Raw genomic sequence first — 26,327 nt, 5'->3', positions numbered from 1 at the left:
CTTCCAGAATTTGAGGCACAAACAAGAGCATGCATCTTGCCCATCTTCCCATGGGGGAAAGACAAGCAGGGCTCGAAAAGACACTTTTCAGGAGCTCAATTAACTCCTTCTACCATTTTTCATTAGATAAATGGTAGCAGTAGGCTGCAATGATAACACTTACCAGTACCGATACTCCATACAGAAAATGCAAACATGTACACCTGCCCATGGGGAAAAAAAATGGTGGAGAAGCACTATCCTCTATACCTCCGTAGTACTGCGAGCTTTGTAACACTGGGTTTTGTAAGAACAGCTCAACAATGCATGGTCAAGCAATAACATTTGATTAGTAATAATTAAAATATACATTTAAAACAAAGCTCAGGTTCCTAAGGACACAGGACCCCTCCTACCAACTTAACTTGCTCAAAATGTAGTCGTTTCAATGACATTGTCATTTAAAATTCACACATTATCAAAAGCATTATTTGGCGTAATTTGACTAGTAACTATAACATTAAAACCTCTTTTGATTAATATTAATTCTCAAAATAATCCATTACAGCAAGTCAACACTGCTTTTCCATTTTAATAAATCTAAAGTCCAGGCATAAAATTTTACTTAAGCTTAAGAAAAGAAAAAAGCAGGACCTGGGTTAGTAACTGAAAAGATTTGTCTGTGTCTTGGTGCTTTGACCCCTATACCACATCTCTTGTGGTTCATCTTTCCATTTCCTTCTGAAAGCTTTCCATCTGCAAAACTATAATTTCCTGGCTGACGTAAATTTGAAGAGTTCCAAATTCTGGTGTTGCATTTGAAATCACTTGCTTTATTTCCGACTTTACAGGCAGTTTGCTGGGGGGGAAGGAGAGAATGCACTACAGTAATATGAAAAAATCTCAAACTATTAACCACCAAAACCCAAGTCATATTCATGTGAGCTTGTTAAATTATTGACCCATTTAGATTGAGAACAGAAGAGGATTAACACTTGTATGCCATTGAAATACCAGCGGTAATAGATATTAACTTCAAAGAATAATGAAATAACTTGAAACAGTTGTTGATAGAAAGCGGGAAGGAAGAAAGAAGTACATCTCCAAAACGTAACACATCAGAATACAGCTCACAACTCATTGTGCCATGCTTTCCAGTTGCTGAACTCTGGGAGATTTTTTTTAAGGCAACTCCAAGTAAAGCTTGTTGCTACCGAGGTCTTGTCAGGACAGAGCTCATTACAATTATGTTTTTCAGGATAGGTAGTCAAGGGAGAAAAAAAAAAAACTGCCAGCAATTTAATAGGATGTCAACATCTTCACTCCCATCTACAAATCGTGAATCTTCCCTGTTCATAACCTCAGATGTTGCAGAGGGCTGGCATTACAAGATTAGAAGTGAATGGCTGGAATTAAGAACCCATACATTGCAAATCTGAACAGTTATTGCCACAGAAGGCATTACTACTTTTATACAAGACTGGTCTTTGGATAGGTGATTTCCAAGAATATATAGATATGGAAAGAATATAACTCAAGACAGTTTTTTGTTTGTTTGTTTATCAACTGAGGTTTTGGGATAAAGTAAAACTGAATTTTAGTAATGGACTGAAATTACTCCAACCAGATGCCATTGTTGATCCAGTCTTAAATCTCAAACTTACCAATACAAATTTTAAACTTTTCTGATGCCATTTACTGTCTCCAAATTTACACTGGATTTTATATCATCTATATCCCTATTCAACCAGGAGGATTTTTCAACAGCTTAGCAGTTGTGAAATCGTGGTCACAGTCAACGTTACTGTTACAGATTAATTTGGTTTTCAAAGACTATATTATCCTGTTTACATTTACCCAGCATCACAGCTAAGTACATCTGGTTATCCATTTTAAATTTTGCCCAAGTTAACCCAGAACTGGCAACGCCATTCATCACATATGACTTTTATTAAGCTTTGTAAAGCAAGTCAGCATTTTAAGCATCAGATAAAACAACGATTACCTCTCTGTGGTAGTCTGTGGAGTAATGAGCAGAACTCACACCCCCCTCATTAAAAGTCTTCATTTGATAAAATAAATTTCCTTATCAGGAGATCTGCCTTCCACACAGTCTCTTGCAACTGAGACACCCTTCACAGAGATTTGCATCCTAGTATGAACTAATGATTTAAAATATCTACACATAAATAACATACTGGAAAACAAATTTTAAAGTAAGTGCTAGCATTCTGTCGGGAAGTGCTGACTGATTCAGATAAAGCCAACAGATTACACAACAGCTATGGTATGTTGTTGCTGCTGTAATTTCAAAGGATTTTGACTTTCTTTATGACAGGGAAAAAAAAAAGAAGCATCAATACAGATAATAAAGAGAGCTATAAAAGTAGCCATAACATATGTCTTCATAAAAACTACATATCAGTAAGTAGAACTGTAGGCAAAGGAAAGAAACACATAGACACCCTAACACCAGAAACTCAGTTTAACAAACCCAAGTTTTACTGCCACAAACTATGGAAGGCACAGACAGGCTGGCTTTCTTCTGAAAATAAATACTTAACAGTATTGGTGTCAAAAATTACACCAACTTTTAAGATTTACCAGAAATGATGAAGCATTATAAAAGCCAGACGATGGCTTATTGCTAACTGGGAAGAATGCCTCAGACGAAGAAGCATGACTTCATCTACATTTAAAAGCTTTCAGCTTAGCATTTTTATTTGCATTGTACAGGGGGAGATTCAAGTACATATCCAAAAACTTTAGAAGCAAGTCTCCCTCATGTTATAACCTGTAAAACCTCTAGTAAGCCACATCTTTAATCGGGGAAAAAACACATAAGCTAGATAAAAATAGGCATTTAAGGCTTAAAAAAAGCACCCCAAACATTCAAAATCTTAGTCATTTCTACAGCATGACCTCATACATATCAAGATATTGATACTGATCAGGTATATGCTAAGATCTCAATACTTTGGCAGAAGGAATGATAAAAGTCCAACTAAAAAAAAAACACACCACAACAACAAAAAGAACCTACTTTCACTTGCATCCTTAAAGAACTCAGCTATCATTACATTATTCCTTTAAAAAAAATTATGATTCTAAGAACAACGATTCATTCTAGAACAAGCTAAGAGGCAAGTTTTGCAATCTCAGTTTCCCACGCTTTCTTTAGTTTTCCTGAAACTCAGAGGAAAAGCAGTTCCCCTCTAGTCCTGTAAAAACACAAATTAAACAATATCAATGTAATACAGGTCCCTTCAACAGCGGAAAAACACACTTGAAAATAAAAAGGTATCACATGACACCAAGAAGACAATGAGCTGTTTTGGGTGTCTTGTAAGAGCACATAGTAACACATTGCTAAATATAACATAGTGAAGCTGAAACTATAAGCATTTAAAAAACTCTAGAAAACAAGACAACACAACTGAATACATGGTATTGAGGCCAGGAAGCTATAGCATACATGCTGAGAAACGCAGTTACAATGAACAGGTGAGAGCTGATGATGACGTATTTCTTTAAGGAAGAAAAAAATGGTATTGCAAACAAGTACGATAGTAAGCCACAATAAAGCAGTAATTTATAACAGAAGCTCTGAAGAAAGAGTAATAAGACACTGCTCTGACTCTGTTTAACTACCTAGCATTCATGTTCATAAAAACAGTTTCCAATGCCTGTTTTTGCTGGCCTGGTTTCAGAAAGGGTTCTTGTAGTCCTATGAAGTCAACTGCCTGGAATTATCTGTGAATACTTTGCCCCAATGATATACCTACCTTTGTCTAAAATGAAGTTACTTTATCATGAAAAACTGTAAATGTAAATGCTAAAAATATTTTAATGGATAGGGGAGTTCCCTTTCTTTTATTTATTTTTGAAGTCAACTTTTTCTGATCCTTGTGTGGTTTTGGCAAAACTACTCTCTCAGATGCAACATATCTGTGTCCTTCAAAGAGACCTGGTGGCTTAAAAGATGTTTGTTTTGTTGTTGTTATTTTTTTCAAAAACTTGCTTATGGTATCTAAAGTCACACTTTCACTTTTATTTTTCTGCTATATACATGGCCAGACTTCATAACACAAGACAAAAGCTAGGCTTACCCTTGCGTGAGGCCAAAGTTAAACAGGCATTCAGTCTCCATCCTGCAATCCCACAGTTATCAAAAACAAGCGCAAAAGCATATTTAATGACACATGATCCAAAAAAATCCCACATGTTTATTACAACTTTTTTTTTTTTTTGAAACATATTAAAATCCTTTAACAGCTTCTGAACTCTGCTCCACAATTTAACTTCACTGAAGTGATTTTATAGATTTAAGGGGTTAGAAGTATTTCCTTCTATTTCTGCTAGGATTTTAAAATTGCATTTTATGTTTCGAATGAAAGAGAAACATTTCTACATACCCTAAAGCCTTTTGGAACAACCAAAAAAAAAATCTCTTGAAAATTCTTATCAGCTTATACAACAAATAGGTCAGATTTAGTAATTTAGACACTTTTTTTCAAATACCCATGGCAATTCATGGTTGCTGATCACAACTTGGCTTAGACTACCTCAGTCAAGCATTCAGCTTGGTCTGGAACCTCAAGAGCTTTCCTGAATCTAGACTTCAACAAGCACTCCGCATAGTTTGGGAAATGGAGTTATAGACCAAACAAACGAAAAAAAGAAAAAAAGAGGAAAAAATGCAAGTTGTACATACCTGTCATGTTCATTGTAAGGACTTCTGTTATCATTCCTTCAAACATCTGTCAACTGACTTTACTGATTTATTTACAAACAAGTCTCTTATTTGAATCACAAAATTTTAAACAGCTTCCTATGTAATTTGGGATTGCTGGTTCCTATTTGGGTCGAAAGTGTTCTTTCTAAAGCAATTTAAGGGGCATCAGTCCCTTGTGCATTAGTATCATTTGGCCAGAGAGATATCAACTAGTTAATCAAGAAGCGCTAAATAATACACCAATTAATTAAATTCAGCCAAATTTGCCTAACAAAAATAAATGACAGCGAAGGAAGCAAAAATAAAACATATGCTAATAACCTCAAGTCTAACCGTATTAACGTGTCTTAACACACGCAAAAACTGAGTTCATTCCAAATGAAATTGTTAGTTGTGCTTCTGTTATGGTTTTATATCTATGGCAACGGTAAATCATCAATTGAACTTCACTACTAAAGCATTCAGAGACAAGGGTGGGGAGGGGAGAGAGTTGTGTGAGTTTTTTTTTATTTAAAAAGAACTCAAACAAGCTAACGTTAAAAAGATGACAAAAGTTTACACACTGACAACACAGTAAAAAGCTGCCTTTGAAGATGGCGCAGTCGCCTTGTTCTGTCAGCCAGCAACATTCCTCCAAGCTCATTTCACAAACCTCTCCCTCTCCACTTACACCTTTTCATGTCTATTTTCCCCCGTTATACTAATCTACTGTTGTAAAGAAATCGGGGCTGCTTTGAGTCTTTGAAATCAACTCAATTTACTGTTACTTCCCCTTCCACCTAGTTTTCACATAAATGTGAAAAAATATTTTTCACATTACACTCAATATAGTGCAACTTCTGCACTAAAATAAGAGCTGTGGGGATGGTGAATGCGTTAAGAAATTTCATAGTCAGGGATTTCTATCAAGTATCCCCATCAAACCAGACAAGTCTGATGGACAGCTGTAGAATGGCAGGGACTTCCTCTCTCCAGGCAAAAAAAACTCAACGCTGCCAAAGAGGATGTTGCTGAGGCAGCCTATTAAGCCCCCAGAAATATATGCCTCCAGTCAGCCAGCAGCTAATAAAGAGCTGTGGAAAGGAGGCCATTATCTGAGCTCTTCCTGAACGAAAAGGATGGCTGCAACAGGAACTTGTCAGTGGAAAGCTGTAAAGACTTACTGTTTGGACATCACAACACTGACCAGGGACAGCTGTGGAACAGGAACCTGATGTTTCAGCAGCTACTTCTGGAGGGTCATCATCACTTTTCGGGGAGAGGATGGAAGGGGCCTCAGCTAACAAGTGCGTAAGCAGATATTTTGTTGAAGTACAGCCCTGATATGCAATTCCTTCCTCACCAGCACTCTGAAAATGAATATGTATCATACATATGAACAACAGCAAAACATACAAGTGCTCATATTCTTTCAGACTAGGCTTTTAAGACTATTCTTGAATATCAAAACATAATTTATAAGTCAGCTGAGGGGAAAAATCTAATTGAAAGGAGGCAGATGCCCCAAACCTAATCATACCTCACATCCATTCCACAAATATCTCCCTGACAAAGTCTACAAAAGGATGTAGTTATCTGAGGTATTTGGAGGTTTCTTAGGTTGTTACATGAACAAATGCACAACCTTATTGCAGGTCTCTAATGAACTAAGTATGTTCCATCTTGGTTAAGACTGAATGCTAACCTAAAAACTTGTAAACACTGATTTTGGAAAACCATTGTGAAAAGCTTAAAGAATCATATAAAACAGAGTTGCAATTCAGCACATCTGCAAGTTTTGGATATAAGACCAAGTCTGAACGTAACAGGCAACAAGGTTTGGCCTTAAGTTCTTAACCTAAATTCCTGCTTATCTACTGACTGTTTTTTTATGATACAAGGTAATAAAGCCTGTATTCCCACTGAGGACTGACTCACCTACAATGTTTGTTTTTTGCTCTGATGTACTGTTTAGAAATTGGCATTAGTGAGTCCAACTAACAGCCTAGTGTGGGTATATTTCCTTCACATACTTTAACATCTGTAAGGTTTAATGATAAAACATCATAAAAGATCAGCATGGTTTATAAGTAGCTTAAAGGTATTACGAGGTTTATAATGCTGTAAAAGTATACCTGCCCTTGAGGGCTGCACCGATTTAATTTCTCAAGCACTGCGATAATCACATTTCTAAAAAAACCCTGCCTGTACACACCTAGCCCCAGCAGACAGCCAAGATCAGCATTGTTCTAGTGCAGAACATCAAACAGTTGTCTTGCACTGATAGCTGTCAGAAGCTGAAAATGTAATTAAAGATGCATAACTACTGAAGTTATTAAGTGTAAATGATCGTATTGAAGTGTCCATTACCAAAGAATTTCTGAGTAGAAAGCTAAGGCCTGTGGGGACTTCACCACGACACTACAAGGAGAGGCCTGCTTCTAGGTGCAAGTACAAATAGATGTTCAGGCACATCTGGCAGATGTCATAATATTTCAAGTGTGTTTTTAAATGCCTATTAAAATGGCTACAAAATACGGTATCATTTCTCCTCCCCAGATTGAAAAAGCTTCTTGAACAAGAAACAGCATATCAGGAGAAAAAAGAGAAGGAAAGCAACAAGAAAATAGCCAAATTGAAAGAAGAATTAACTAAACTGAAATCCTTTGCTTTAATGGTGGTAGATGAACAACAAAGACTCACCGAGCAGTTGAATCAACAAAGTCAAAAAATTCAAGAGTTAACCACTTCTGCCGACCAAGCACATGAGAAACTCGCTTTTGCTGAAGCAAAAGTTCAAGAAGAAGAACGGAGAGCCAGCAGGCTGGAGGCTGAGCTGCAAGCCCAAAGCAGTAAGGTTTCCCAAGATCAAGAAGCAATGATGGCCAAACTAACCAATGAAGACAGCCAGAATCGTCAGCTCCGGTTAAAACTGACTGCTCTCAGCCGACAAATCGATGAGCTAGAGGAGACCAATAAATCTTTAAGGAAAGCAGAAGATGAACTGCAAGACCTAAGGGATAAGATAAATAAGGGAGAGTATGGGAACTCAACACTTATGTCCGAAGTCGAAGAATTACGGAAGCGACTGCTGGAGATGGAAGGAAAAGATGAAGAGCTCATAAAAATGGAAGATCAGTGCAGAGAACTTAATAAAAAATTAGAAAAAGAAGCATCACAGAGCAAGAACCTCAAAGGGGAAGTTGACAAACTCAACAAAAGAATTATGGAGCTGGAGAAGTTAGAGGATGCTTTCAACAAAAGCAAACAGGAATGCTACTCCCTGAAATGCAACCTAGAAAGAGAAAAAATGTTAACAAAGCAGTTGTCCCTTGAACTGGATGGCTTAAAAGCTAGAGTTGGAGAGCTTGAAGCAATCGAAAGCAAGTTAGAAAAAACTGAGTTCACGCTTAAAGAAGATTTAACAAAGCTGAAGACTCTAACAGTGATGCTTGTGGATGAAAGAAAAACTATGGGTGAAAAAATAAAGCAAACAGAAGAGAAGCTGCAAGCTGCAACTTCTCAGCTTCAGGTGGAACAAAATAAGGTGATGTCCGTTACAGAAAAACTTATTGAGGAAAGTAAAAAGGCACTGAAGTCAAAATCTGATGCAGAGGAAAAAGTATCCAGTGTAACAAAAGAAAGAGATGAATTGAAAAACAAACTGAAAGCAGAGGAGGAGAAAGGAAGCGATCTTGCTTCCAAAGTAAATATTCTAAGAAAGAGACTTCAGTCACTGGAAGCTGTCGAGAAAGAATTTCTTAAAAATAAGCTTAAGGAGAGTACTAAATCCAGCACTTCCTTGCAGCAGGAGAACAACAAAATCAAAGAGCTTTCTCAAGAAGTTGAGAGGCTTAAGCAAAAGCTGAAAGAAATGAAGGCCATAGAAGATGATCTTATGAAAACTGAAGATGAATTCGAGTCTCTAGAAAGAAGATATGTCAATGAACGTGACAGAGCCAAGCTCCTGTCCGAGGAGCTGGAGGCTGTCAAAATGGAAGTGGCTAGGTATAAATTAACGGAGAAGGCCGATTCCAATCAAGAGCAGCGTCTTTTTAAGAAGCTCAGAGAAGAAGAAGCTAAATCAAGTCACCTTTCCAGAGAAGTAGATGCACTGAAAGAGAAAATTCATGAGTACATGGCAACAGAAGACCTAATCTGTCACCTCCGAGGTGATCATACAGTCTTACAGAAGAAACTCACCCAGCAGGAAAGTAAGAATAGGGAGTTAGCAAGAGAAATGGAAAGTCTCACAAAAGAATTAGAGAAGTACAGACGCTTCAGTAAGACCCCCAGACCCAGTCTCAATGGAAAAAGAATCTCTGACTTGCAAGTTTTTTCTAAAGAAGTCCAGACAGATCCAGCAGACAATGAGCCACCCGACTACAAAACCCTCATGCCTTTAGAGCGAGCAGTGATAAATGGACAGCTGTATGAAGACAGTGATAACGAGGACAAAGACAACAATGAGGAAGAACAATCAGTGTCTTTCAAAAGCAACTCATCCATTGCGAATGCCGTGAACAAGAAGTTATGGATCCCTTGGATGAAGTCCAAAGACAACCATCCTCAGAACGGAAAGATCCATAAAAAGCAAAATGGAAACTGTGCACAGACAGGAGACCTAGTGCTAAGCCATACCCCTGGCCAACCTCTTCACATAAAGGTAACTCCAGACCACGGACAGAACACAGCAACACTTGAAATAACAAGTCCTACCACTGAAAGCCCTCACTCCTACACAAGCACAGCCGTTATACCCAACTGTGGCACTACCAAGCAAAGAATAACCATTATTCAAAACGCCTCCTTAACGCCTGTAAAATCAAAAACAGCAGAAGGTTACATGAGCCCAGAGCAAGCCATTTCTCCCATTACCATGGCTGCTTTTGCAAGATCTCAAACTCCTGATTCATGTGGTTCTTTAACTCCTGAAAGAACAATGTCCCCTTTGGCTTTACCAGGCTCAAGTTCTCAGGAACAAATGCTCTCCGAGCCTTTGGAAATGGGAGCCAAGCACGCTGTTTTTAGAGTATCCCCAGACAGGCAGTCGTCATGGCAGTTTCAGAGATCTAACAGTACGGGATCAAGTGTAATAACTACTGAGGATAACAAAATCCACATCCACTTAGGAAGTCCTTACGTCCAAGCTCTCGCCAGCTCCAAGCCCGTCAGCCCTTGTACCCCGGTGCAAGATAACAGAACTCCAGCACTAGCTAATGGGATACCCAGTAAGCCCACCAATAAAATCACCAGCAGTATTACTATCACACCAACAGCCACTCCTCTCCCACGGCAATCACAAATTACAGTAAGTAATGTCTATAACTGACCCCCCATCCATGCTGACACCCTTACCAGCAACCCATCCTGTTTTTCATCCCAGCAAGAATGATTTGGAACAGCCCCTTTCCTTTGGGAGAGATCTGTGCATGAACTTTACAACAGTATATGGAACTAACTTTAAGTTTTGCCTGCTTAGTGTTATCAAGTGTGCACTTACTGTATATCTTCTCATTGAAATACAGTTATGTAAAATATTTAGTCTTGCACTTGTATAAATGCATCTTTATGTATTTCCATTTTCAAAATAACTCACATTACTTTTGACTGCAACTTGCCTTGGTAAAATATTTTAACATTACAAAAACAGTAAATAATTGATTATTTTTATCATTGCTTGCAGAACATTTTTTGGTTTTGTGTGTGTTTGTATTTTTTTTGCATGTATGGTAGAATTTGAATTAAGCCATAATATTGCCTGCTAACTTCAGATATGACTTGATTCATTATCTTCCCTGCTATTTCCCAATTCCTCCTAGCCCTCTCATTTCAGATAATTATTGTTACATCACACACACACTCAAAATAATATGTATTGTATCTTATTGCAGATTTTATGGTGCATAAATGATATGTTCCAGACCACAACAACCACTTTTACTCCCCACCTTTTTAACACTATGTTTGGTTACAACTCTTTTAATACCCTCCTGTAAACCTTTCTTATAACTGAACTGGATTCAGATGCCTACATCAGAAAACTATTCAAACAAGGCATGTGTTTCTTTTCCAATACAGCAGAAAAACTACCATCATCTAGGCACCTCATAAAACAATTAACAGCAACACTTAGTTTCCTAAACAATTCGCTCAGAATGAACTCACACATAATACTCGAATTTCATCTTTGCTCCTCACTATCAGTCCAACACGCTATACACAAGATGGGTACACTGAAGAAGAAACAAGATTAGCAAACTATGGCATGCCACATTTTTTGTATAATAGGCAGAGGAAGACAGAATCATTAAGAAGTAGTACTAGATCCTCTCTCCAAACACACAGACCTCTAGGACTACAGTAAATTGCAGTACCATACAGCACAGAGAAAACAGGTTAAGATATTTCAGTGATGAATACAGTATTAGTGCCTAGGAAAAGGACAACAACATAAACATTGCTGCCCTCAGTTTACTTGTGGGCCAAGCACAAAATCCTAACCTTCCAGAAGATGCTGCTACTAGTGGACCAACTTTCCCACTGAATGTAAATCAAGCCAAAAGATCCGAAAAACACTTTCGGATATCTCTTTTTTCAAAAGCTGTCATGAAAAAAAAAAAATCAAATTGGAGAGTCAGATTCTTATTCTAAAGAAGTTAAATGCCTATGTATCTCATGCTCTTTGGGGGAGGATAAAAATCAAACCTCCTTATCAACAAGGAAGTCTGCATGCAAGCATAAAGCCCCTATTCACTAAACCCATATCTTTATTCTTGTTTACATTACGTAGTGTAAAAAAAAAAAAAAAAAACACATTTCTGCAGTACAACCTAGCAATTGATTCAGCAAAGGACTTTGGTACATGCTTTAACATAAGAAAGGGACTTTTTTTCAGACTGGAATCTAAATGATTACAGCTGTAGGTAATAGCTGATTTTAGAAGGAACAGCTTCTACTGAAAATCAAAACCCATCACCCATACACACTTCAGTATAATCAACAATGGGAAGAAAAATTAAGTTACAGATTTTGTCATAGAACTGGATATAACAAGTGTACTACAGCTGAGCAGTGGAAATTTTTAAGTCAAAACGTTGAACTGCACAGGCCTAGCTTAGTGTCATGCACAGCTTCAACAGATGCTGTATCAGATAATTGGGCTTTGCAAGATGTCCTTCCCACTTGGTTTGTCTCACTTTTATCTTCACTGACTGCAAAAGTGAGATCTGATTAAGAGCCGGTACAGAAGAAATGAATGGTCTTATCCTGCAGAGCAAATTGCAAGTTGGCTCCCACCAATTTCAGCAAAAGTTACTGATGAAGACAGTACCCAGCACTCAGGCAAGTCAAGATTATTATAATTTTAGAGTGTGCCAATTATATGTACAAGTTAATTTACTACATTCAGCTTACACATTATTAACTGAAAGGCTCGGCCAAAATTAAAAAGCAAAAGCAGTCCATTCAAAACACATTCTCTGTACTGCATGTTCTATTGATCCATACCCAAGATCTCTCAAGGGACATGCTATAAGCGTGGTACTGAGTAACTGTGCCCTGAGTAACAGACGTCAGATTTCCTAGAAATTAAATGAAATCTTGTCCCTGAGAAACAAAAGCATTTTCTTCTATTGGATGTTAAAATCGTGTAGAAACAAATATCTCATTTTATACCTGCGTTCCAAGTGTACAGAAATGTGTTGATTATTAACCACCTGGCCATCTATTACAATGCCTTGTAAAAGATAAGCACAAATCAGGACATAATACCAACAAGCACACTTAGTCCTTTGGACAATTCCCAAGCTATTATGAATAAGGACATTCAGAGTTTAAAAGATGTTTTCAATACAAAACCTAGGCCAGAGTTCACACCACTTTGCAGGTTAATTATTAAACAGGACAGTTCTTCTGCTACTCTCCTAATACTTATTAAGACATTCTGCTAATGTCTTAATAAGAAGCATCACCATTACCTGTAAATGAACTTGATATGTTTCCTAAAAAACACACCTTTATGAAGGGATACTTATATTCCTCTGCTAATTAAACAATCTATTTATAGACCTTCACTGACTTCACACCAGTTTTTGTCATTGATTTCAGCAGATGAAAAATGAAATTACTATTTTGCCTGAAATTAAGGTTTACAGAATAAAGCCTGTTCATCCTATTCAAATTCTCAAGATCTGTTTCAAAACATACAGCAGGGAAAATACATGCTTGGATGTTGCTGAGAGCTGAAACTTACTCAGCTGTTTGAACAGAAATAAGTTAGCTGTAATTTCATCGTAACAATGGAAAGCACAGCTTAGGGACTGAAATCACGTATTTACAAGTTTACTTCAAGCTGTCCAAAACCACTCCGTATTTCAGGTGATTTCTCTTTTACTGAGGGGGAATATTCACCTACTTCCTTAGCAGGCATAGACAAGGCAACAGAGCAAGGAAAAAAAATTAAATGATCTGTCTGTAAATTGATTTAAACACTGAACAGAAACATCAAGCATAATCATATTAAATTTCAACCAAGTAAGACAATTTTTCTAGGACTCTGATGCATTCCAGGTGGTAAGTATTGCTGTTTTAATCTTGGAGGATGAGACACTTTTGTTTTCAATGTTTGCCCCAAAGCCTAAAATATGACAGGTACTTACTTACAATAGTGATACAAATGAATTATAAAGCAAAATATGGTCACAAAAAATTATATATATATATATTTATATATCAGAGGGATTAAACTGAAATAGTGCATAAGAACAGTTTTCAGCCGATCATAATATCAACCCTTCCCTTTTCCAAAATTCTTAGCAAACAATTCCCCTCAAATCTAAAAATTTTGACATCCAGGGGAGAAGGAAAAGTCTTCAGGAACAGAAAGGGAGAATTAGATGATAAAAGAAATAGCGAAGTTATCAAGCTCACTTTCCTTGCTCTTTTCAGTTTTAGCTCAGTAAGCAAAAGAACACAAGCAAGGGCAGCACCTACAGTTCAGTGCCCGGCATTTCTGAGTTATTCTGTTTATGTGATTAAATATTTCCTTTGAAACGTTTATAATTTTTGTCCTTACAGGGAGGACAGATGAGGAAAGGGAAGGGAAGGGAGGAAAATAAAAAAAAGAAGAGAATAAGAACCAATAATGGTATTGAGAGCAGAGTGCCCATCTGTCAACTGAGAGGCACTACTTCAAGTTAAAAAAAAAATAAACCATTCCCTCAAGTAGCTAATTAATGAATAAGTTTAACAAAAATTACAGGAGCAGTCAGCTAGTTTTCCCAGTTCAAAGTATAGTAAATAATGTGAATATGGTGCCTGGGGACAGAATGCAAGGCTGTAAGAGAAGAGCTCTACGCAAGCATCTCATGCAAGGCTTAAAAAGGCACGTTTCCCACACTGAGGAAAAATAATCAGAAACAGAATTGTACAGTATTACTTTCTGATTAAGATTGAAAGGATGCTGCAGGGTTAGGTGATGGAAATGGAGTAACCATTTTCCTAGGGACTTTGTCCCTAGGAAACAGATACTGAGACATGCAAAACAAAAACTGAAAACTGCCTAATCTCTAGGCTTAAGCAAAGACTACCAAAACATTATGTTACCAAGAAACAGAAGAGAAAAAGATCTTATGGTTCAGGCTCAGCATGAGTGGGTGTATAAAGGCATTTTAAAATTAACACCAAGTACTGTAAGTGGGAAATTGCTCAAGGAAAAGACTGACCTTAAAAATTTAAGAATAAGGGACTGTTTTCACAAAACTGCAGTCAGTGGCCTCAAGATGTAGCCAAATGCTCTCTGCTAGCACATCCATCACCCAGTGCTCCATCCTTCTGTGGGCATTCAGTAGGCCTCAAATATCAGAGCTGCCAATTGCATGTGATTCTCCCCAGAATACTAAGCAAAATTGATCTTGGGAAGCAGATTTTGAGTACAGCAGGAAAGATCCGTTTTAATCAGCAACTCTCCACTCCCCGGCGCCTTCATACAAGGATAGCCAAAAGCAGCTCCTTCCCGACTCGTACCCCACCACGTCCCATACCACAGGACCCGGCCGTTCAGTTACGCTGTTATTACTGTTCAGGAGCACTGCGAAGCAGGTTAAGAAACTAACTTGGATCGGAAACAAACAAACCAAAAGATAAAACGGGATTAATTTCACAGCACAGCTCTACAAACAGCTACATCAGCACAACTGAAGGGGCAAGCAACAAGGGACCAGCACCCTTCGTAATGCAGTTGCTGCCAAAGCCCTGGTCTTATCTCCTGAGGTGCTACCACTATGCTCTGAAGAGACGCAGTCTAGCCTGCCTATACATCACAAAGCACTCCAGATGCGCAACCACTCAGTCCTACTAAAAGCCTTTTGGGGCTTTAACAAAAAATGACTCTCACTTTACAGCTGAGAAGAGAAAAAAAATACAGGGAAGAAGTTAATTGACTTGTGTAAAGGCACAGCAAGGCACTTCCAGTCATGACAAGAATCCAGAACTTCCTATCCTTGAGTGTCTCATACTCAAACTGTTCTAGGTGATGTTTTTATCCTGTAGAAACACCAACCTAGGATGGACAAAAGTTGAGTATTTTTATATATGTATAATATATATAGTTATACATATAAATTATATTGTATGTATTTATCAATTACATAATTTTTATATTTATATTTAAAATTAGGACTCTGATTAACACACCTTTAAATGTGATCTCCACAGGTGCAAATAGCCTGCTCCCAGACAGAAAAAAGGCCCTGATGGTAAAAGCACAGGGTTCTTTTACCTCCTCCATGCGGAGCACGAGCGTGCTTTCATGTTCAAAGGTGTCTGTAGGTATGTTTTCACACATCCTGAAAAGGTGGACACTTAAAAATGCATAAACACATCTATCCCTAGCTGCTCACAGTCTGTGCAGAATATGACCCACTGTCAAGACTTACTCCACAAATGGCAGATCCAAACCAAGAGAACTGATGATCTCATACATATTTGTAAAATAATGTATTGTACATTGTACAAATACACTAATTTTTAAGCACCGCCAGAAACATTTGTGTGTCAGCACTGCCCTCTCCAGGGCACAATCAATATCGCAGGGTGTTCAGCAGTCTTCAAAAAGGCCATATACTATTTCTTCTTGGAGACAGTGCCCTAATACGGTGCCTTCTTTTTTCAAGGCGCAAAGAGAAGAGCAACAGGCAACTGTCCATTTCAGGAACAGGAAGCTGCCTTTCAGTGCTGACCTATTGGTTCCAGGGCAATCTTTGTCCTACACGAGTTGACCCTTGACAACCTCACCTTCCCCTGCAACTTGTCAATTATCTACTAAAAAAAAAAAAACAAAAAAAAAACTTTCACCTACCTAATGTTTAGGGATTATCATATTTCCCAGTGAAGACATGTCCTACATGCCCTAAGAAAAGCAGGGCATGTGACAGAATTTCAGTAATTATGAATGCCAAGTCTGCCTCCAACTCTGCCCAACCCTGTTTCTTTTACCCACCTTTCCCTAGTTTAAAGTAGATTTAAACTTGGTGTTCAGGAAATAACATCGTAGTGGCACATTTGGACACATGAGCACAAATCATGTCGCATGTATGGAAATTACTTCTGATTTTAATAGAGATTTTTTTGTCTAGTAGTTTATATTGTTGAAATCATGAGTCCTATAACAGGCCCAATATCAGAAAAATAGTAGAAATGGTAGAAAACTGAGCTTAGAAAGGCTGAAAAATATCCTGAGGTCCCATTTTCTTGTTGCAATTTGACCTAAACCCTTCCCCTGGCTCATCCTGTTCTTAACTTCCGGCAATGATAACAATTTCCCAGTTACCCCAGATATCTATAACAGGGTTGAAACATCCTTGCCATTAAAAATCTTGCAAATTTCTAAACTAGATTTCTTTTGCTGAAATTGAAATCCAGTTTTTGTTTCCTATCCCTCCACTGGACTTGGAGAACTATTTTCTCTGCAGCAGCCTTTCACATATTAGAAGATAGTTAACATATCTTTCTTCAGTTTTATTTTCTCCAGATTAAACAAACCCAATTGTTTTCCCACCTAATAGCTCGATGAGTACTACTACTGTACAGATTACTAATTATTTTCCCTCTGCACAGCTATTTATAGTGGTGTGTACATTTCTGAAAATGCAGTGCCCCAAGCCAGACAATACCCTGCCTAAGGTCTTAACAACATCAGTAAGTGTAAGGTTTACTTATCCTGCTCACACATCTGAATATAGTCACATACACAAACCAGTCACATAAAAGGAAGCACAGAGCAACTGAGAATTTCCCCACTGGATTCCCAGAAGACATATGCCACATCCTAGTGAAAGACAAGGAAATACTCAAATGCTCTGTGCAATTGAACAGTCTCAGCTGAAAACCATCTTGTTTGGACACCAAAAGGAATATTTAGCTTTGCCACTTAACTGTAACTCATCCTCACTTGCAGACCTGGCTTTTGGTCCAACTGCATTCAATCATCTAGGAACAAACTGCAGTCTGGCAAAAAGCACCTTATGCACGTTTGGATTTCTGTGTAAAGGATCTTCAGCACCACCCTCTGGCCACTTTTGTTTAAGTTGCAAATGATTCTCTACCACTCAAATTTCTTCGACTAAAAATTTAAGCAGTGGGTACGAACCCAATCTAAAGTTATTTCTCCTCGATCAAGTTCTACAATGACACTAGAAAAACAAATAAGAAAGCCTACAGAAGAAGTGCTCCCCTCTATTTAAACAGATACATTTCAAACAGGAGGCAAAGCATGCATCATACTTCTAGAGAAAAATAAGATCAGGATCAAAGGCATTAGAACTACCCGAAGAGCATGAATTTTCCCTCCTTGATGCCTGCACACACACCTGCCTTAGCCCACTCCCCAGACAGCAAGCACTGTATTGTGGCAGAATACCCGACAGCCCACGTAAGTAACATAAGCTACCTCTGTGCCCTTGGGGAAAAGTGTGTATGGAATATAAATCCTAGTATTTTAGAGCTTCACAGCTGACTTCCTGAAATTGAGAAAGGACGTTTTCACTCTTGCATGTGGAATTTGACAGCTGTCACCCATGAAGCCTTTGTCCCAGTCTCTGAAGTACCTGATGCCGTTTCACCATGGAATAACAAACACACGCACTGCATACAAGTTCTCACTGTAATACCCTTTCTCCTGCCAGTTCCTACTCCAAGTGATTAAATCTATTTCAGAAGTCAATTTAAAACTAAGTTAAAAGATCCTTATGAAACTATATTCTTCTTGATTCTTAGAACATTGCTTTAACTACTTATTTCTACAACCCTAAACACTACTGGCAAAAACTTTGATATTTTCTGAATCTAACACCTAAAACTAATATAACACTGTTAGTTTGACAGACATGTTGCATAACCTGCTCATTTCAAAAGCACGGTTTTTTGTTGCTTTTGTTGTTATCATTTGCCTATACTTACCTAACTGTTGTTCACACACATTAAATAAAGGAAAACCACACAGCTGCTAAAATCCCAGCTAGGTAACTCCTGGGAAACATTTAGTTTCTAGGAGTGGTTTGAGAGCACTGATGGGAATTAGAAAGGCCTCTCCAGAGCTCAAAAGGCAGTTCAGCTTGGTTTTTGAAAGATAAACATCTTGTTTCCTCTTCTGCCATTTAGAAAGATAGCAAATATAAAAAAAGGCTTACAGATGAGGACTTCAGGAGCTTTAACTTAACACAGACGATGAACAGAGCAGACAAATTCAGGAAACAAGTGTGTGGCAGAAAAGAATCAGGTAGACTGAAAACCATTCATCTCGAAGTTTTGGTAGAAATTGGTAGAAGGGGTTGAAGAGATTTGAGGAGATTCTTGGTATGCACACAGACTTCCCACAAACAGATAAAAGAGTGAAAGATCAAATTGAAAACATCGCCAATATCTACACATAGTTTTTTTAGTAATATAGGTCTTCCTAAATAACAGCACACATGCCAGGAATTACACCATTTTAGTTATTTGGACTGTAAGTAAACCCTGAAAAAGCGATCAGTTTCTAATGCAACATTCAGTGCTAAGCAGTAATAATTTAGATGTATTCAGTGGTGTCACTGATAACTGCAAAACAGAGCATCATTTTGAATCATCAAAATTTTTTTGTTGAGATGAAATCTGACTGCTCTGAAGGCCACGTTGTAAATGATGGTTTTAATGAAATGGAAACAAACTGATGAATGAACAATGAACTGGCACAAACCAAAGGATAGAGTACAGGGGTATTTTCACACCTGACTTCCTGCTGTTTTAATAAGACTTGAGCATCTGGAAAACAGTTAGATGCACAACATCTATAAAGATTTCAGCCTACAAATACTTTCTTCAAGTACTAACAATATCATTCAACCAAATACAGGTAGAATCCTCCAACTGCTTTGTACTATATAGAATCTCTAAACTGGAATGCTTCTCCAAAAAACAAAGCCAAAAGAGACAACAAAAGAGACACCACTTACTTAGTGATACAATCACACTTGAGCACGCAAGACTTTTTATAAATACTTTTTAATCTATTCATCTCAATATGCTTGGCAAATGATGGGTAATTTGTTTTATAATTAGGAAACTGAGGCACACACATTCTATATATTTTCTAAATTCATAGCAGATAGTAGCACCTCCAGAAATAGTACATCCAAATGTTTTATTCTCAATACTGTGCCTTATCTACCAAATCATGCCACAAAGCCAGAAGAAAAACCGTATCAAGTCAGTGCTCAAGGATACTCATACAACAGTAATACAATTATCCCCCTCCAACACCCACCCCTTTTACCTTTGCAGTGCCTTTGAGAATTTAAATAAAATAAATTCTGTTGGTTTAGAGTTTTTTCCCTTGCACACTAACAATCTGAGTGATAAAATCCAAGATTATCTTACAAGTGCATGCTATTTTTTTTAATTCAGCATTTAATCACAAGTTTTAGTTCAGTTCTAGCGAAGATAGTGATGCATCACAAAACCCACAAACTTTGCTGCCACCTAGAGGTAAAATCTTTCAACGACCGCAAAGCAAAAAAAACCCATCTTTTTCCTTTTCATTTTCAAGACCAAACACTTTTTCTCAACGTATAAACAAAAGCTACAAATCGATACTTTCTAATTCCAAAAATAAAAACATGAAATAAGTCATGCACTATCAGACCCAGGATCTACGCATCTCAACTTCAGCAGTGACAAGCAGTAAATGCTTACAAAAAAAAGCTAAAGTACCAGGTGAGCAGAGTAGCATGCCAAGCTTCTAGCAGTCTACAACTTGGCGCTCTCCTTGGCTGAAACCTGCATCAAGCCTTTATGTTTAGCAGCCCTTGATGAACTCCCTGGATCAGTCTGAACTCTCTCCAAAGCACTTTACACCATCACCTTGCCTGCCTGTCCCAATGAGTTTTAGTTCACTAACAAGGGAGAACACTTCCTTTTACTGACCTTTTACTTGCCTTTTGATACTTTCAGTCTATGCCCTCTCAAGTACATCTAGAAAGAGTGAATTCCCCTATTCACCATCAATGGACTAGGAATAACGCAAGCTTCTCCTGTTTGCTTTTCGTCTCCACAATCTATTTTCCAATCTGAAAAGCTTCAGCGTATGTTGTCACTCTGTATGCAGAAGCCATTCCATAACTGACCATCTTTGCCACCTTTTCCTGCATTCTGTTATACACAATTCTGAGCTGTTGAGACAAAATTCTGCAAAACCATGTAGGTATGGTTCAGATTTACACACTAGAAAATTATGTTTTATGTTTTCTTCTATACCTTTCATAATAATTCCAAACGTGCTTGTTATGTTTGACAGCTGCCCGTTGCTGAATACTTAGGACCATTTACAGTGACTCCAGGACCTGTCTTCTGAGTCACAATAAATATATTTACATATAGTAAATATAGTATATATAGTTTAGTATGCAAACTAACTTTCCCCATACATGTTATTTTGCACTTGTTAACGTTGAATTGACATACAGTTTATCACTTCGCTATTCAGTAGTGGAGATTACCATAAACTCTTTGCTCTAACATCCTCCCTTTTATACCCTATGCAAGCATCATTAGCTCAGTACTAACATATTCATAGACTGCATGGGGGAAAAGTTAAATACCATGGGTCTCTATCATGTTCAAATGTTACCACCATATTGTTAAAACTGATTGTAAACTTTGCTTCCTATCCATTTGCCACTTTTTAAACACAGTAACTTTCCTACTTTTTCCACAGAAACTCTGTTCTCCCAAGATTCTTTTGTTACGTGACCACTACCAGTTTGGTTTTTTTTAATATATATTTATATTTTTTAAATCAAAATATAACATAGCCATGTCCATACCAGTAAGTTAAAGGCATCTATGTCCATCCCTCAGACAGTAATGCACAGTCAAACTGTAAGAAACTCCCTGACGCTCCAGAACAGGTGAGCCAGCTGCAAACTACCTACTCTGAATTAACCCTCCTCTGGGCTAGCTCCCAAACTACGCCTGTGAATTGTTCCAGAGTTAAATCCAGGTCACACACCACCCAAACAATTTAACACTATTGACAATTTAACAGTTCGAGTGCCTAGCTTCAGACACTGCCTCGCTCGTTATTGGGCCATCTGATGCCATGTGCTTATGTATCTAACAGGTACTCAAAACAACATCATCCTTGCCAAGAACTGTGGATCGCAAAATCAGTAACCGTGTGGGTGCACATGCTGTTCCTTATTGTCATTTCTATAGTTTGACCAGCTCAGCTGTTATAATTACCAATACCTCTACAAGTCGCACCACATTCCTCTAGCCCCACAAGCAATTTCAGTAGTAGATTGCACACCACTGCTAATAATTCAGCAATTTCAAAAATAATCTCCTTTTGAATTCTTGGAAAATTACCACATTGTTCTTAAAGATTACTACTATGCTTTCTATCTCTTCTGAAACTTCAGTGAATCCAGGTTATTTTTTTCCTATTCAGGATCCATTAAGCACATCTGTGATGTGCAAAAATTTCCCCCAAGTCCTCCATGCTGAACACACACAAAAAATTGACATCAGCTTTTCCACTCCTACTTTGTTCTTTCAAGAAATTCAGTTGTCTACAGCCAAATCATAGGCTTTTGAAGTCTGATAAATTTAAATATTTATTTATTCCAGACAGACATGGTTGGCCACTAGAAGTTGTTTCTCAAAAGTTGTTTTTGTCCAGCTCATTCTCGTTCACACTCGATTGGCCAAAGTTTCTATGCTGTTTTCTACCATCCTCATTTGAGCAACATTTCCATGTTTTTTTGTTTTTGTTTGGTTTGTTTGTTTGTTAAATCATCAGTGAACTTTTACTCTGTTGTTTAACTATAAAAGGTATATGTATGTGTTTAGTTACATGAAGTGGAAAGAACAGTGAAGAGCTAAGTATACAACCAGCCTCTCGTCCCTAACATGACTACTTTCTTGGTTTATTTCAAGATCACTGATGCATTCCGTCAATCAATTCCGACTCGGATCCCCAAACCAAAGCCTACAACCACAACTAAACTACCTGTCAAAATTCCCACTGGACATCTCAACAAACCACTCCAAGACAGCAGTTCTGGAAAGCTACATATTATAAGGACTGTGTCTAAAACCTGCCTTCAAAGTGGAGGGAGAAGGTAAATAATTGCTTAAATCCATTTTACTGTCATAGATCAAAGAAAATCTGAACCTCAGTAGCAGTTATTTCCACTGGGGGAAATCATCCGCACAGCGCATTAACGGGCACCAACCACAGGACAGCAAGAGATAGCCAAATTCTTAAGAACCAAAGCTGAGTGCATGTCTGCTGGGACCAAGCTCTGCTCTTGTTTTTCTGGTGTCATTCCACAATTTGTCCCCCACAGTGGGAAAGCAAATGAGATACAAATAAGTTTCTATTATAAATTTTTTTTATATATATTTCACAAATAGCAGTATTAATGTTTCTGTAGATTTATACAAGTACATGATAAACTAAATGAAGCAGGGTTAAAGGAGGAGTTGTTCTGCTTTCAAAGTTGGTCTAGTAAAAAAAAGTGTTTTAGCATGGATATTTTATGGTAGCTAGTAAAGACAGAATGAAGAGAGGAATGGAAAAAATCTACTCTTAAATTATATAGAAATGCAAGAAATAAAGAGCTCCTTGCTGTGCCAAGCATCACTTTAGAAACATGACTTGAAGGTGAACAATTCTCTCCTCAATGAGTTAATTAGCATGATTAGCCCCACTTGCATTCACACAGATGTTACCTTTCAAAAACAGATGCAAGAGTTGAGATGGATGTTGTTTGTATTAGCTATATTAACTTTTACCCTTTTATTTGGACTATAGTATTTAGTTTTCAGTTCACTTAAACTGTATTTGTTGGAACTGATCAAAATTTGTGTCAAGTACAAACAGTATGTTGTGACTTGAAAGAAATGCAACTCTGTTTCTGCAGCCTTCTACAATTTTGCCCTTCCTCACAACTGCTCACAATCACGTAAAATAAATAGCAGCAGTCATAACTTAGTGAAGTTTTTTCAACCAACTAATTCTTTGCACAAGTAGGATTAGATCACCCACGAAATAAGTTAGCATATTCCTTTTTTCTTAAAGTATACCTTCTTTAAAGGACTTTAAAAAATCATTCAAGTTTCCTTTCAGCCAATGCGCGCGCACACACAAAAAAATCAAAACATCAGAAGAGGCTCCAGGTTTGTCGTTTTCAATTTTCTGTAAAATGGCAATTGTTGCTCTAACAAGAAAATTGCTGACTGTTCCATTTTATAAAGTATAAAACTAACGACATACTATTACTGTAAGTAACTCCCCCACAGGAATTCTGTAATACCAACTAACATCAGTTACTGTTTTAGAACATAAAGATTAGTTTATTTCCCTGGTATTAATGTCTCCCTCATTCTTCTTCCCCTAACAGAGTGCATTCCAACAGTCTAAATGGCTCAACTGATAATTTGTGGGAAAGCTCCTTTCACATAGGTCTTTCTTTAAGAACTGCCAAATCCTAATTCCTAAATAAAGCCAAAGCTGGTAGTGATCACAGCACCACAGACAGAATTGGGACTGTTTTGCTGAAGCAAAGAGAGATTTTGATGCATTCAGTTACCCAATTTCTCTCCCTTTTATTTCACAGCTAAAAGTTTAACTTAGCCACTGAGGCAGTACACCACATTAGCACTCCTGCGTGACTATTTTTACAAACCCACAACAGAAACCCATGCCTCCCTCAACAGCTCCACAAGAAATTCTCCATGGGTACTTAAGAAAGGGAAGGTTTAAAAAGATCAGTCTACTGAAAAGTTATTTCAGCACGTGCCCTACAAGACACATTTGTGGCAAAGAGCAGAAATTGAAAAGAGACTCTTCTATATTAAAAAGAGAAGCCTTCAAATGTAATTCACTAAAGCTGGAGGTAACGATAAAGTTCTGAGGCTATGTGTGACATATGCTCAGATCCAAATAAAGTTCACAGAAGCACCCTATTAGGTGCTCTGCAAGTTGCAGAACAAGTATGTGTACGTGTGAAGAAGCAAAACAATGTTGAAAAAGCAGGTGTCAACTTCGCATGCTTACCAGAGAGATGCAAGAAGGAGCTTCAGCACGAGAACAGCATTTGTCTGAAGGGACAGCAACTCACGGATGAGCCAACGCAAAGACACAAAACTCTCCACATGCAGATCCGCCAACAGATCTCAGCTCCAAATCAAGCCCACAAAACTCTCACCAAATGTGCTACAATGATCGGTCTGCTCCTCAGTAGCTGCAAATCCGACATTACAAATTGATGCTGTTTATCAATGGCAGCCTTCATTGCCTGCCTACCGAAAGAAAATAAAAACTTCTGGCACAAGAAATTAAATCCTGCTTTAGAGCACAGAAGGACCTCTCAAGTGCTGTCAGATCATCACCCATAGCACCATGCTATACTTCTCACCTATTTGTACTGCTGACATAAAATAGTTTTCCCGTCTTTCGCTCTGTCTTGGGATGACACAAATCATTTCTATGTAAAAGGGACGCAACCCACATAGGCTCTTACTTAAGGACATAAAAAATCCTGCCAGAGGCGGATGCTACAGTCTTATGGGATTAAGGGAGGCAAAGAAAGCATGGGAGAATGAAAGACAAGGAGTGGTAACAGAGAAAGAGGTAACTGGAAGAATTTCTGGAAAACAGACATCTATCCCTCAAACTACTCAGTAGATTTGGCACGCTGGCTACAGGAAAGACAAGAACATTTATAGCGCCTGTGAGGAGTGCTCTTTCTGTTCATGGAGAGAAAAGGAAACAGCTAGCATCCTGCACCAGTACTAAACAAATTCCTGAGTATTCCTTAACCTCTCCCGTACAGTTCTGAATGCAATACAAAAATAATATTCAATAATGGATGCAATTGTGGCATAAACTGGTCAAAGCGAGTGGAGGAAACCCTGCGTTTACAAAACTTGGGACATGTGCAACACTAAACAAAACTAATAAACAGACAATAATCCCTAACCACCCTCTCTCCATATCTCTCAAAGAGAAAGGTTTGCTGAAGAAGTTATTTGGCAAGTTGGTTTGTGTCATGTGGCAAGGTAAATAGATGGCTAATCCCTTCAGTTTTTTGTTTTTTTTTTTTTAAACATCTATAAACCCCCTGTAGCACGGTAAACATTCATGCCTCAAAAGTGAGAGTAACTACCTTCAATTTTTAATACAGACTCTAAACTAATGATTTCTAATGATGTGGACAAAAACAGATTAGGAGTTACTCTTATATCTGTATATTAGGATATGTATCTCATATTTTCCTCCCCTTTAAGCAAGTCTGAACATTTTTCACACACTTTATCTTAGAAGTAGCATCTTCTAAGTACAAGTCACTAAAATCAAAGACACTTAAATACACTTACGAGGGATAGGTTATTTGGATGAATATTCCATTGGTCAGGTTTTATTCTAGGGCTAGTCTTAAGGGACTTGGCAAAAGGTCAGTATTTCAAGTACATATTTCAAATTCTTCTGCTTCTACCTACCATTGTGGCAGAGATGCTTTTTAAAATAGGTCAAAGTTGGAGAGTTTTTCTAAGCTAATTTCATATTTTACAGAACTAAACATGATCAAATCTGTCAAAAGCACTAATGGAAAAATATATTCTTGTATTTCTGCTTACACTGTACTTTGTAAACCCTGTCCATACGATGCAGTTCAAATGAACATTTGATTTTACGTCTGTTGTACATGAGGAGCAGTAACACAAAATAAAAATAACACATGATCTTCTTAGTTTGCTGATGGCTTGTGTCAACTTAATACAACAGGCTCCACATAAAGAACATGTCAACAAGTTCACAGAGGTGGGATCTGGACAGCAGAGTCCAGATACACGCGGTTTGCACAACATTCTCCCACAATCACAAGTAGGGAAGCATCCACAGAATGTTCTTAGAGTAAACAACACGCAGCGCTAAAAGCTGGCTTAGACATCTCTAGAGGTGTTTCCTCACCTGAATTATTTTAGTGGCTCAACAGTGCAATTGCAAAAATCTTGAGGAGTTGTATATAACTGAAAAAGTTGGGATTCACAGTCTCATCTCAAAGTCTGATGGTTTACCCAGCATGTC

At 37.8% G+C, this 26,327-nt stretch overlaps 2 protein-coding genes across 5 annotated transcripts in view; one reads left to right on the top strand and one right to left on the bottom strand.

Annotated features, from left to right (window-relative positions):
- The window catches only part of FILIP1L (filamin A interacting protein 1 like), a 205,231-nt gene extending 179,242 nt beyond the window's left edge, over positions 1–25,989 (top strand). For 3 of the 4 annotated variants that reach the window (XM_080565434.1, XM_080565436.1, XM_080565435.1), the window contains one exon: positions 7,253–10,383. In XM_080565434.1, coding sequence (XP_080421560.1) covers positions 7,253–10,025 — 2,773 coding nt within the window. In that variant the 3' untranslated portion in view covers positions 10,026–10,383. Of the gene's footprint in view, positions 1–7,252; positions 10,384–22,168; positions 22,354–23,637 lie in introns of those variants that run through there. The other variant, XM_080565437.1, reaches the window with a different exon arrangement.
- Positions 1–26,327, bottom strand: part of CMSS1 (cms1 ribosomal small subunit homolog) — a 239,681-nt gene that overhangs the window by 211,926 nt on the left and 1,428 nt on the right. The window lies entirely within an intron of this gene.

The sequence above is a fragment of the Anser brachyrhynchus genome (genome assembly GCF_964034855.1).
Source record: "Anser brachyrhynchus genome assembly, chromosome: 1".
Taxonomy (NCBI): Eukaryota; Metazoa; Chordata; class Aves; order Anseriformes; family Anatidae; genus Anser; species Anser brachyrhynchus.
Note: the sequence above shows the minus strand (reverse complement) of the source record. Positions and strands in the feature narration are given on the sequence as shown.